Consider the following 13,263-nt stretch of genomic DNA (forward strand, 5'->3'; position numbering starts at 1 on the left):
CCGCGCACCCCAGGTGCGGCTGCTGAAAGGCCCACCAACCTTCGAGGACCCGCTGGCTTTCGATGGTCTTAGCCTGACACGGCACCTGGATGAGGACTCCCTACCATCTTCCGATGAAGAGCTGCTGGGCGTGGGTGTGGGCGTGGGTGCAGCCCTGCAGGACCCACTCTACCCTCTGTCGCCCCGGGACGCACGCTTCTTCAGACGTCTGGAAAGGCCAGCCAAAGACAGTGAAGGTAGCTCAGACAGCGATGCAGATGAACTGGCCACGCCTTATAGCAACCAAGGCCTGGACAACTGAGGCTGGGGGCCCACTCACTGGGAGCCTGGAGACCGCAATCACCACTTGCCGGGAGGAGAGGGCAGCAGTCAGTGACCTTGCTGCTCCGCAGTACTAAAAATTATGTGCCTCTGTGGTTCCCGCCAAACAAGGGCCAGGTGGAGGAGGCAGCACAGAGGGCAGGGCCTACTGGCAGGCCTGTCTTACATAGCAGTGTTGACCCGGTTTGGTCCATACGGCGCAGGCCCTCCTGAGTTCAAGGGGTGCCTGGGTCAGTTACCTGGAGGGTGATGCTCTCTTCATATGGACAAGGGCCGAAAGTGCAGAGGTCCCAAGACTTGCTAAGCAGAAAACTTCCTCCTCCCAGTCAGCTTCCCTTTGGGACAAGGGTGGCCCTGCTGGGTGGGGCCCAGGAGCTGCAGTGGGTCTGAGGAAGGAGGGACAACTTGGACTGGATATTAGCACCCCAGGACAGGCTCTCTGGACACAGTGATTTTGAACAGCCAGCCCCTTGCCACCAGGGTCAGATGGCTAGGCTGGGCTTTTCTGCCTGGTGCAGGCATCATGGCCCCTGCAGCAGAAACCAAAGTCCCCCCCATCCTGTGTGCAGGACCAGGGGTGTGAGTGGTCCGTGGGAACCAGCTCAGGCATGGGCAGTGTCTCCCTGCCCTCTAGGGCTGCAGAAGCTGCAAAGAAGAGACCCTTTTCCCTAGAGCACCCATCTCCCTCTGGGGAGTACTAATATCACACGTGTTGGCTGGCTGCGGAGGAAAACCCCTTCCTTAGGAGTTCTCAGCCTCAGTTCTCTTGTTCCTGTGTCCCTAGCCCCACTTCTGGCCAGAGGTTCCCAGTCAGAGTTACCTCCCTTATCTCCTTGAAGTGTTTCTGTGGTCTCTGCCCAGAGCTGAGAATGGTGCCAAAGTCCATCGATGCTCCCAGACTCCTTTATCCCTCACCCCCTGCATCTTGGGACCCTGGGGGCTGACCCCCCTCTCAGTGCTTCTAGAGCCTCAGGTAGAGTGGCGTCCCAAGCAATCCCTGGGTGCTTCCTGGGTGGGCCCCCAGCTCAGTCTCCATTCCTGGTGGCCCACTCTTTAAGTGTTAAAAAGCCTGGGGGCTGGGACAGGGTACCCCTGAGGGGCCCTCTTCTGTGCCCCTCATGTGCCCCTCCACACTGCCCACCACCATTTTGCACACTGCCTGTTCACACTCCATGTCTCCCAGGCAGGAAAGATGAAAAATAAAGTGTATTTACACAGTCACAAAGGATGCTGAGTGGAGCAAGCCAAGGGCTGGGAGAATCACAGTAAGGTGCCGACCCCGACCTTGTGTTCTGGAAGTTCGAAGACAAATGCAATAGCTAGTCAGTGTGAGAGAGGCCACAGGGTGGATTTGGATGGCCTAATCCAAATGCCAACTTGAGGAAAAGCTTGACCCTGTGACAGCCAGTGGAGTGTTCTGCCTGTGGCTGCCTTTGTGGAGTCTCTGCTGTCATGGGAGTGGGTACTAAGGGTAAGGGAATTTGTGTAATGCCAAAGTAGACAACCAGAACGGAAAAGACAGAGCAGAGGAGACAAGGTGAGAAATTCCCCTGAGGGCAAAAGCACAAAGGCCCCGCTAATAGGGAGAGGAGGGGTTTTTTTCTGGGAGGAGCCAGAATATCCTGGAAGAAGGAACAGATCTTGGGTGTGTGGTGAGACCAGGAAGGTGGTGAATGTGACTGCTCCAGGAAGGAGCTGAGTTTGGGCTTGAACTGAGAGCAGTGTGGGATCCATGGGAAGGCTGAGAAGAGAGCCTATTGAGTGGGAACTCCCCTACTGGAGAAATCCCCTTCTGAGGGTCAGTAACCAGGTCAGTGCATCAAATGCCAAACTGACTCAGGAATGGGGACATTACATTGGATTGTTGTCTGGGAGAAGAGTGCCCAGGGTTAGCACCAGCTCATGGAGGGAGGGGAAAGTATAGTCAAGAGCACTAAAAGACAGCTATTTACTGCCCAATGGCACTGAGCAACTGGACACAACACTGATTCCATGTCAGAATAGCTGAGTCCCCTACAAATGCTCCCATTCATTCCGGTCACACAGATCTAACACTGATGCTCATCTGTCACTGTGCCTACTGCTCCCATGGGTCACTAAGCATCTACACGTTCTTGTCCCCAAGCTGGCTCCCTGAACTGGGACCTGGCAATAAAGGAAAAGTCCTCACAGAAATTGGCCTGAGGTCCTAGCTGCCCAGTGTTAAGAGTCAGCTTTTTGCTGGGGCACAGTGGCATCTTTAATCCCAGCACCCAGAAGGCAGTGGCAGGAGGTTCTGAGTTCCAAGGCCAGCTTGGTCTACAGAGTGAGTTCCAGAACTACAGGCTAGCCAGAACTATATGGAGAAACCCTGTCTTGGGATGGGGGAGAGTTAACTTTTTTCTCTTAGGCTTGTCTTGACATCTGGGAACAAGGATATCCGGGGTTCCCTCCAGGGCTCAGCTAGAGAAGAAATCTCTGGCTTGCCACAAATCTCAGTGCTAGAGTCCAGAGCATGTGCCCTCCCCCAACAACAGAGGTAGCAGTGCCCCTCTGAGACGAGACTTTTTCTCTTTGGACTGTAAGCCAGGAAGTGGCTGTTTCAGGGCGAAGACAGAGAACTTATTTGTCTGTGTCTGACAAGTACCTGACTCAGGGTGAGGTAAGGGGGCCCAGTACAGGGCACTGCCATTTGGCTTCCACACTGTTAGTGCCAAGGTGGAGATCCTTGGGCAATAACATTCAAGGGGTAATGTCATGCAGGGGCACTCGGAAAGGAAAAACCTTGCCTGGAGTTAGGGGCTCCAGGGACAAGTTGATGGCTGGGAGGTGGAGAGCAATTCTGATTGACAGACTTAAATGAACATGGTAACTGAGAATTCATGAGATCATCTGGAGTAAGAAACAAGGCAAGGATGCCCCTGTGAGTGCAATACATAGAACGGCATGGTGTCAACGCCCAGGTCTTCTGCACCACCACCCCTTCAAGGTTCAGCCAGGTCAGTCCACTTTAGCCCTACATTTGTAGTTCTGCAAACCTGGGCAAGTTACTGCAGGAGAGGGAGATTGTCTCCGTTTATTTCCCTTAACTGTGATAAATCACCTTGACAAAAGCAACTTAAGGGAGGAAGGGTTTATTCTGGCTCACAGTTCAGGGTACAGTCTATCACTGTGGGGAAGTCAAGGTAACGGGAGCTGGAAGCAGTCAGTCACAAAGAGCAGTGAATGCATGCTGCTGCCCAGCTCTCTGCTTACACAGCCCAGGATCTCAGCCAGGGTATGGTGCCACCCACAATGGGTAGGTGTTTCCACCTAAGCCTAAGCAAGCTAACCCCCCCCCCCGACAGGCATGCCAAGGGGCCCATCTTTCAGGGGTTTTTCACATTTTACAACTTGGCACTACCCATCACAGAGGGAGAAGTAAGAGATGAAGGCAAGGACTCACCCTTCCTCTCCACTCGAGTTCATCCTCCGGGCCCAACTCAAGCACAAAAGAGAAGGGGTGCACACAGGGCATAGGGGCTGTAACAAGGGATACCCAGGAGAGCGAATTACCCCACATCCAGGGTTAGAAGAGCTTTGGTGGCTCCCCAGTTTGATCACCAGCTCATCCACTCAGGCCTCCCTGGGCCTAACGTTTTCATTAGAAGTGACCCAAAAGAGCACAAGACCACTATCTCACCAACCACCTTGCTGTAGACAAGTCACACTGTTCAGCCAGAGCTCCGACTTGCTCAGGCACACCCAGCAGCATGGTGTAGCCTGGACCTTTGAACTGCACCGCTACATATGTGGCCCTTTCCCAGCTCCCATCACCATGGCACCCAGGTGCCAGCATCTCTGGTTTTACTGAAAATGAGGCTATTGGTATGCGAGGCTATTTATCCACTGAACATAGGGTGTGGCGTGGCTCCTTAGAGGGCTGTGGCTTAGGCCAAATACAAGCGCAAATGGAAGGCCTAGGCCTACTTGTAGGTGTGTTCCAAGCTTAAACCAAGGAAGGATAGGGGCATGGCCTGGGCCCAAAGACTGGGCTCTAGAGGTTTAAAAAAATATCCATCCAGTGAGAGCGGAGACTAAGGCAAAAGAGGTGTAACCGGAAGGGTGGACTCTAAAGCGGTATGTGTATGATGAGCGGGGCTGGGGTCTGGCTCAATGAAAAGTCTCCACTTCCACTACAGTCCAATCACCCTGTGGGGAGGCCACGTCGTCCGGGGAGAAGCTGGTGACTGAAGTGATGCTGGCACGCGACTCGTCCAAGGGAGACAGCAATTCGGCCCAGCGGCCCAATTCGGCATCGCTAAGCGGAGCCCGGGATCCCCCCGGGACACCACCACCCCCTGGGCCTCCTGAACCTCCTTCACTGCCGGCAGCTGCACCCTCGGCTGCCGCTAGCAACAGCGTCCGGCTCAGCAGGTGCTGTACTACGCTCGCCTGCAGCGCCCCTAGCGGCAGCTCGCCAAGGCGAGCCGATTTGGGGCTTCTCGAGGATGCTCCTGAGCCCGGGGCAGCAGTTGCCTTCCCACCGCCAGAGCCCGGCTTCGGCTCCGGCTCCGGTTCCGCATCTAGGGATCCAGGGGTAGGGGCCACCGACTCTGGTCCTTCAGCTTCGTAGATGGTGCACAGGCCGTCAGAGGAGCCCGCGCAGGCAGCGGGAGGCCACGGCAGAGGAACTCCTGTAAGAACAGAAGTGGGGACCAGCGAGATTGGCTCAACGGAGGGCGCTTGCCACCAAGCCTGAAAACCGGCGTTTGGTCTTTTGAGCCTACACAGTGAAGGAGGGAACCAACTCCCACAAGTTATCTGACCGTCACATCAGCGCTGTGACACATGAACCCGCACAAATACTCAAGCAAGTGAATAAATAAAATTCATGATGTGAAAAAAAAAAATTTAAGGACCAGCAGGGGATGGAGAGATGGTTCATTGGTTAAAAATACTAGCTGCTCTTTCAGGAGCCCTAGATTCGATTTCCCCGCACCCATGTGGCTGCTCACAACGGTCTGTAAGTCAAGTTTCAGGTACCTGACATAATTTTCTAGCGTCTACTGCACCACACACATACATTCAGGTAAATCACCGGTACACATAGAATAAAATAAAAATAAAATAGGGCTGGAGAGATGGTTCAGCGGGTAAGGCTACTAAGGAAATCTGAGTTCAACCCACAGGTAAGGTGAGAACAGAATTCTATAAGCTGTCTGATTTCCACAAATGCGCCAGAGCACATACCCACAGCACTCCTAGCGCCCCTAGAGGCAGCTACAGTTTGTAAAAAGATACAAACATACAAAATGAGTACACAAACGTGATTTTTAAGGATGTGGGGCTGGAGAGGAGGCTCAGAGATAAAAGAACAATACTGCTCTTGCAAGGACCTGAGTACGGTTCTAAGCACTCATTTCGGGTAGCTCACAATAGCCTGTAAGAGCCGCACACGTGTAGCATATATATAATCGTTTTTTTAAGAGGTTGCGAGACGAGTAAAGGCGCTTGCAGCCCTGCCTGACGACCTAAATTCTATCTCCGTAACTCACACGGAGGAAAGAGAATAGATTACTGCAGGTTGTCCGCTCATTTCCATGCGCATGCACATATACACATAATAAATATAAAATTCAAGTTAAAAAAAAAAAGCTTGACTCCATGAAAAGGTCCGCCCCCGAGTCTTAACTCCTTACCTGGAGCGCCACGCACTGCCAACGGTGGAGCAGGACCTCGACTCCAGGAGGCCGGGTGGCAGGCCGCTAGCTCCGCGTCTGCGGCCGGGGAGACTGTGGCGCAGCCCTCGGGCCCGCTGTCGTAGCCACGGAGCTCCTCCGGCGTGCTCGTGGCGCTGCTGCTGTGGCCTGCCAGGTCCGGGCCACTCAGTGTACTGGACGGGCTTCGCGAGGGTGGAGGTGGCGGGGCAGGGGCCAGCGACAGGGTCAGCCGTGGACTTGAGATCGGGACATCTGGACCTGGAGTCGGGGGTCGACGAGGAGCTTGCAGTGGGGGTGAGGCAGGAGGAGAAGGAGGCTGAACAAGGGGCGAGGTCAGGCCAGGAGGGGGCGTGGCCAGAGGAGAGGGCGGGGTCTGGAGAGGAGGCAAAGCCAAGAGGGGAACCTGTAGGGGAGGTGGCGCCGTGGCCGGCGGGGAGGAGGGAGCCTGCAGAGAGGGCAAAGCCGGAGAAGAGGGGTCCTGCGGAGGGGGCGAAGTCAGAGGAGTGGGTGAATCCAGTGAAGGTAGGGCTTCTGGTGGGGGCGTTGCCAAGGGAGACGGAGGTAAGGGTGAAGGAGAAAGAGGGCGCTCTAGAGGAGGTGAAGCAGGAGGTGAGAGAAGAGCTGGCAGAGGAGGTGAGGCCGGGGACGAGGGAAGAGGCGAAGGATATGTAGCCAGAGAAGGCGCCTGCAAGGGAGGCGAGGGTAGAGAGTGTGCCTGCACAGGGGATGTGGGCGTGACAGAGAGCGAGGCCTTCAGAGGGGGTGAGCCCAAAGGCAGTGGGGACGGCAGCGGTGACACAACCAAAGGAGCAGGCGTGGCCTGCTGGGGCGACGAGGCCCGGGAGGGTGTCGAGGTCGACAAAGAAGCCTGTGAAGTGGGCAAAATCAGGGGTGGTGAGAGCCTCAGAGGAGGCGTGACCACGGGAGAGGGAGGGACATTCAGAGGTGGGGAGGAGGAAGGGGAGGGAGAAACTGGAGGAGAAATGGCCAGAAACAGAGTGTCTTGCAAAGGAGGCGTGGTTCGATTAGAGGGCGTGTCCTGGAGAAGGAGAGGAGACCCAGAAAAGTTGGCCGGCAAAAGGGGCGTAGTTAGAGCGGACAGAGTGGACGGAGAGGGTGTGATCAGGGGCGTAGGCTGATTCTGCGGGGAAACTGGCGGTGAAGGAAGGACTGGTGGAGGAGGCGTGGCTAGAGGTGGGGGTGTAGGTGAGAAAGGAGTGGCAGAGAGAGTCTCCGGAGGGGGAGAAGCTGAAGAAGCCTGGTTGCAGGGCATACTCTGGACAAGAGGTGAAAGCGATGGAGAGATCACGGCCATTGGTGGGGGTGAGTCAGAGGCCTCTTCAGGACCCAGGCTTGTGGGTGGAGCTTGCAAAGGGGGCGTGGCTGGTGGGGAGGGGAGGTTCTGCAAAGAAAGCGGGGGAGGTGATGGTGGGCAGTTTATGGCCTGTGATTGGGGTGTTGCCTGTGCTGAGGACTGGGCCTGGAGTGAAAGAGCAGCAGGTAGAGGGGGGGTGGCGGGTGGAGAGGGAGGGAGCGCGGCCTTCAGCGGATCCTCTAGGACCTGGACAGAGGCAGCCTGAGGTGTGGAGGCTCCAGGTGGAGCGGGCGTGACTAAAGATGAAGCAGAAAGTAGACTCTGTGCAGAGGTTCTGTCCTTCCTTGGGACTGTGGTCTGGGGTGGGCGCAGAGCTTGTTGCCCTTTCGACTTGAGCTGAGAGGTGTGTGCAGGAGCCCGGGGGGTGGCACGTGGAGAGACCCCAGAGCGAGCTGGAGAGAGCTGAGGAGTAGCACTGGAGCTCAGGGAACGGGAGGCCGGCTTCTGCAGGCTGCCACCAGCGGCAGAGCGCCTCTTCAAGGCTGGGCTCAGCTCCGGGACACTGCGCTCCACAGCACTGCTCACAGGTTTCCTGGGTGCCTCGGTGGTCAGGGGACGCTGCCGGGCACTGGGAACTGGTCGAGGAATTCCCACCTCTGTAGCCGGAGGTCTGGACCGACGAGGGATGGCAGGAGAAGAGGTTCCTGAGGTGGGTCCTAAAGAATCTGCAGACAAAAACGATAGTCCAGAAGAAACACGGATACCTCGAGACTAGTTGCCCTCAAAGACTGATAGAAGCCTGCTTGTCTCCAGGTCACATACCTCTTCGCGTTCCAGAGCTCAGAGTGTTCCTTTTGGGTGCCTCTGGTGCTTTACCTCTGACCACGGGCTCCTTAGTCGGGGGTTGGGGTCCCTTCTGGACAGCAGGGCCTGGTCTGGAAACAGGAGGACCAGCTGTTGTTGGTATTCCCAGTCGCACACTTCCCCGCCTGTGACATGGAGTTGCTTGCCTTCCTGTGACCCAACCAATAATAACCTTTGCCCAATTTGACCCACTATCTGCAAGTGTTCCTGAGCCAACTCGTGGGAAATATTTTTGTGCATGTGTGTGCACGTACCTTCAGTTGTGCTCCCCCAGGCATGCTCGTGTGGATGCCAGAGGTAAGCACTGGCATCTAGCTGGATCTTTTCTCTATCTTTCTTTCTTTCTTTCTTTTTTTCCGAGACAGGGTTTCTCTGTAGCTTTGGAGCCTGTCCTGGAACTAGCTCTTGTAGACCAGGCTGGTCTCGAACTCACAGGATCCGCCCACCTCTGCTTGCCGAGTGCTGGGATAAAAGGCGTGTGCCACGACCGCCCGGCTCTTTTCTCTGTCTTATTTTTGCATTCTGTTTTATTTATTATCACTGTGTAGACCAGGCGAGCCCCAGACTCATAGAGGTCCATATGCCTCTGGCTGCTGAGGGCTGGTATTAACAGTCCAGCACCAAGAATCCATCTCTCCCCACCTCCCATTCCCACCCAGAGCTGAGGTTATAGTGGTACACCACCGAGACTAGAGTCTCACGCTCAGGTCCTCATATTTGCGCAACAAGCACTTCACCACACTAAGCCACCTTCCCAGCCCATTCTTGCGTAATTTCAAAAGGCACCAGATTGCTAAACTAACCCTTGATTGGGGAATTAAGGAGTTAGAGGAATTAGCGTGTTACCTGGTGATCCCACTGCTGGCACGCCCGGAGCTAGAAATAGAACCCTGGCCGGAGGTCTTCACCGGGGCCTTCTCTCCTTTCCCAGAAGCTGCGGGCCTGGAGGCTTCAGGGAGAAGACAAAAATCAATGGCATTTCTGAAAAAGAAGAGTATCCGGGAAGGAAGAGGGAAGGTGAGCGGTGTGAAAATTGAAGTCACAGATGAAGCTGAGCACCTGTGCTGCGAGGACCTGCCCCAACGCTGCTGCGCGCTGGTGCCCCCTGCACAGCTGTCTGTGGAAGAGCTGTTTTGCCGATGCCCGCGGCTCGCTCCACCGGGGGCCTTCGCCCCACAGCTCCATTTGCTTCCAGGACTCGAAGGGCAGCGGTGGTTACAGGGGGAGGAGGTCGAGGGGATCCAGGAGGCTTAGGGGTCAGAAGGCCTGGAGGTCGTGAAACTGGCATCCGCAGGGCAGCTCCTGCCTTGACCTTATCCCTCTTGTCCATATTGCACCTGATGAGGAAAACAGAGGGGTCAGCATCCCAGGTCCTGAACCACTCACTACAAACGATCCTGGCGCCTCCCTATGCTTTCTCCAGCACCACCACCCAGGGGTGCCTAAACCTCAGCCTCAAGAGCCTCAATTTGCTTTCCTTCCAACCACCCACACCCGCTCACCAGTCCGGTCGCTCAGTGTTGTCAAGTCCCACCGCCACCTCCATCCCCCAAAGCTGAGACGCCCTGTTCGTGTCCCCCCACCCACACGCGCCAGTGCCTCTGCCCTCTTACAAAAACAACATCCATGCCCCTACCCCTCGCCTCTCGGAGACCCAAACGACCAGTCCCCCAAAACAGGACTTCCAGATTCAGGGTCCTCCGAACGCACACCGAGTGGGATTCACCAGCGTCCTCCCCCAGGTTCCCCAGGCACCTGCAGGGAGAAAAAGAGTGGCCTCGTAGCCCGCGAACGGGCTCCGGTAGACAAAGAGCTGCTTCCCGGGCCCGACCCCTCCCCCAGCACGGTCTCCTAGGCCAGCGATCCGCCCGTTCCACCTGCTCACATCGCGCGCTCACCTACGCCTCTGGCCACGAGCCGCTCCACGCAGGGTCGCCTGGGGTGGGGCTGGGCCGGAGCAGCTGTGGCGGGGAGCGGCGAGAAGGCAAGGGGAGGGGGCTGCAGGCGACAGTGCCTGGGGAGCCTGGCCGCGGCCCCGCCCCTCAGCCGCGGGCAGGGAGAGCCCAGGATGCGCGTGCTCGCGCTTGATCCAGAGCCGGGAGCGCGCCGAGGGGGGCTGAGAGAAGAGGCGCGCCTACGAGGGAGGTGCGCGTGCTGCCTCCCTGTGACCACCCCGGGGGAGGCCTGTTTCAGTGGCTCTGTCCAACGACCAAAGACTTAACCAGAGATGCTTAGTAGGGAAATCCCTTAAGGACCCTCACAGTCCCCCTACTCCAGCTCTTGCACCTGCTCCTTCTCAAACACTTGGAGACACCCCCTTTTCAAGCACTTGGAGACCAACATTCTCCTGGACAGGGATAGGCTGGGCCTTGGCAACCAGTAGGGCGGGATCACCGAGCCTCTGGCCCACCAACCAATCCAGCCATTCTGTGTCCTCCAGTCCCCCTTTCTTGATGACTGTGGAGGCTAGATAGCCCTAGGATGTCTGAGCCAGTGCTCCTATCTTGCAACCCCAATTTTTCTCACACCCTAGGTAACCCCGTACCTGCTGCGGATTGGTGGGGGTTGCTGGAGAATGCGAACCTTGGGAGCTAATTTTTATTACACTTTATTTATTTAATTTATTAAGTGTGTGTGTGTGTGTGTGTGTGTGTGTGTGTGTGTGTGTTGGTGTGTGTACATGCCACTGCACGAACAACAGTAGGACTAGTTCACTCCTACAGCCTCGTCCTGCGGATGAAACTGGGGTGATCAGGCTTGGCAGCAAGCATATTTACCCACTGAGCCGTCTCACAGAACTCAAACTCTTGGGCTTAGAGGATGCACAGGAGAGCCCAGATTTGGAAGAAGAGAGGAAGATCAGAGGGAGAAAAGAAAGGGAGAAAAATAGGAAACACGGTGGTGACTCTGCCTTTTGTGGGGCAGGACATCTTTACTTAGCTGGCATACAGGCAGTCAAGGCCTCAGACGTTTCCTGGCAGAGCTTGTGGATCCTTGAGAAGCATGATTACGGAGGGTAGGAAAAGTCTGCAAACAGGTGTGTGAAGAAGCTGAGAGCATTCTGTCTGAGGGTCCACAGCTGAGCAACTAAAAGGTGTCACTTTAGGAGGTTAACTCACAGACCCCATGGGGGCAGGTGCACCATACAGGAGATCTTACCCACAGGGGTGTTAAACCAAACCGCTGGTCTCCAAGGGTTCTCTGGAGTATAAGGACTCTTTGAGCTTGGTATTGTGGGCTGCATGGCCAGTACTACAGATATAGAGGCAGGAGGATCCTGCGTTCCAGACCAGCCTGGACTACTTAACAAAGCTTGCTGAGCCATTTCGGTGCTAGGTAGATAAAGAAATGAGTCCTGGACCAGTGTCCTGAAAGTTCCAGAAGAAGGGCTGGAAAACAACTGGATCCAGAGTTAAGAGCATTTTTAGGGCTGGACATATAGCTCAGTTGGCAGGTGCTTCTGCAACAGACAAAGAGCCTCTACAGTAACACACAGACTTGGCATGGTGGTGTGCGGCTATCATCCCAGCATTTAGGAGGGGGAGACAAGAAAATCAGGAGTTCAGCATCATCCTTGGCTACACAGCGAGAGATAATTTGAGAACAGCCTTGGCTGTATGAGACCCTGTCTCAAAAAAAAAAAAGAAACAGCAACAGCCAGTCGTAGTGGCACACACCTTTAATCCCAGCAGGCTGAGGCAGGCAGATCTCTGTGAGTTCAAGTCCAGCCTGGTCTACATAGTGAGTTCTAGAACAGCCAGACATAGTGAGATCCTGTTTAGAAAAAAAAAAGAACAGCAACACACACATGCACACACACACAAAAAAAGTTGTTGGTTTTGTTTTAAATTAGGTCAGGCAATGTGGTCCTACCTGTTATATAACTTTATATGTATACCAGGCTGGGAAAAGAAAAGAAAGAAAAGCAAGCACCATTTTGAGATAAAGGTGTGGTTACATAATGAATACTGAAGCCTCTGGAGCACCTGCTGAGCCATGGCACTGACCCATTGCTTGCTTTTACCACACAAGGTGTTACTCTGTAGCCAGCTATTATAGAACTCACTATGTATCCTAGGCTAGTTTCAAGATAGAGGCAACCCATTAGCCTCCGGGGCATGAGGAGGTGGAATTACAAGTCTGCTCTACTTCACCCGCTGGTTACAACTCCTGAATGGAGAAATCTCAGTCCGGTGCTTGTAGCCACACCTTACTTAGGCAATGCTCTGAATTCCAGGAAGAGATGAATTACTCACATGAATGTGGGTACCCATGTGTTTGCCGTGTGTGTGTGTGTGTGTGTGTGTGTGTGTGTGTATGTGTGTGTGGTGTAAGCTGGAGTGACGAGCCATAGGGAGCTGGTTCTGGGAGTGGCTCTGGATCAGAAAGTACCACAGGCCCATGGATACTCAGCCTACAAATATGATAATGTTGTAGACTCAGACACAGGGAAAGCCCAGCAGCGGGCCACTGGAATAAGCTACCACACCCTGAGAGATAGTCAACTTAACCAAAGCCTGAGGTAGAGCGAAAGAAATGAGAAAGCCAACTAGTTAAGTCCTGTGAGCCAAGCTAACAACAAAAGACTTAGTCCTGAATGTTAAACCCTTGATTTAAGGCCTGAGAGAGGGCTCGGCGGGCAAAGGTGCTTTCTTGGCAAGCCTGGAGATCTGAGTTTGATCCCTGGAATCCACATAAATGTGCCACGACACATGTGTGTACAAATATGCAAAAGTAAAAAAAAAATGTATCAAAAGTTGTTTTGTTGTTGTTGTTGTTAAGCAAATATATGCTTCAGAGGGGACTCATTTGGTCAAAGCATTTGCCTCACAAATGTAAGGACAGGAGTTCCATCCTTAGAACTTATTCAAAAAGCTCAGTGCAATGCAGCAGGTACCTGTACCCCAGCAACAACAGGTGGGAGATGAGTGGGTCCCTGGAAGCTTATTTGTTAGTTTGCTAGTTTAGCTTACTTGGCAAAATCCTAGGCTAATGAGAGACCCTGCCTCAGCAAAAGGTGGAACTGTGACAAGAGGTTAACCAGAAAGAAGGCTTCGTCAGTTGGGCTTCATCCCACAAACA

At 54.5% G+C, this 13,263-nt stretch overlaps 2 protein-coding genes across 4 annotated transcripts in view; one reads left to right on the forward strand and one right to left on the reverse strand.

Annotated features, from left to right (window-relative positions):
* Positions 1-4,610, forward strand: part of Evi5l (ecotropic viral integration site 5 like) — a 43,433-nt gene extending 38,823 nt beyond the window's left edge. For 2 of the 3 annotated variants that reach the window (XM_041677789.1, XM_041677790.1), the window contains one exon: positions 14-1,536. In XM_041677789.1, the coding sequence (XP_041533723.1) occupies positions 14-301 (288 nt within the window). In that variant the 3' untranslated portion in view covers positions 302-1,536. Of the gene's footprint in view, positions 1-13; positions 1,537-4,481 lie in introns of those variants that run through there. The other variant, XM_041677791.1, reaches the window with a different exon arrangement.
* On the reverse strand, positions 3,350-10,479 carry Prr36 (proline rich 36). The gene is made up of 7 exons (XM_041677788.1): positions 10,080-10,479; positions 9,818-9,936; positions 9,241-9,518; positions 9,028-9,130; positions 8,140-8,252; positions 5,982-8,042; positions 3,350-4,976 (listed from the first exon to the last, which is right to left on the reverse strand). Exons 3-7 carry the CDS (start codon positions 9,509-9,511, stop codon positions 4,453-4,455), a joined length of 3,072 nt encoding a protein of 1,023 aa, XP_041533722.1. The 5' UTR covers positions 9,512-9,518; positions 9,818-9,936; positions 10,080-10,479; the 3' UTR covers positions 3,350-4,452.
* Positions 10,480-13,263: the final 2,784 nt, after the last annotated feature.

This window comes from Microtus oregoni, unplaced genomic scaffold (genome assembly GCF_018167655.1).
Source record: "Microtus oregoni isolate MIOR12 unplaced genomic scaffold, Mior012 000029F_ref0000214, whole genome shotgun sequence".
In the NCBI taxonomy this organism is placed as follows: domain Eukaryota; kingdom Metazoa; phylum Chordata; class Mammalia; order Rodentia; family Cricetidae; genus Microtus; species Microtus oregoni.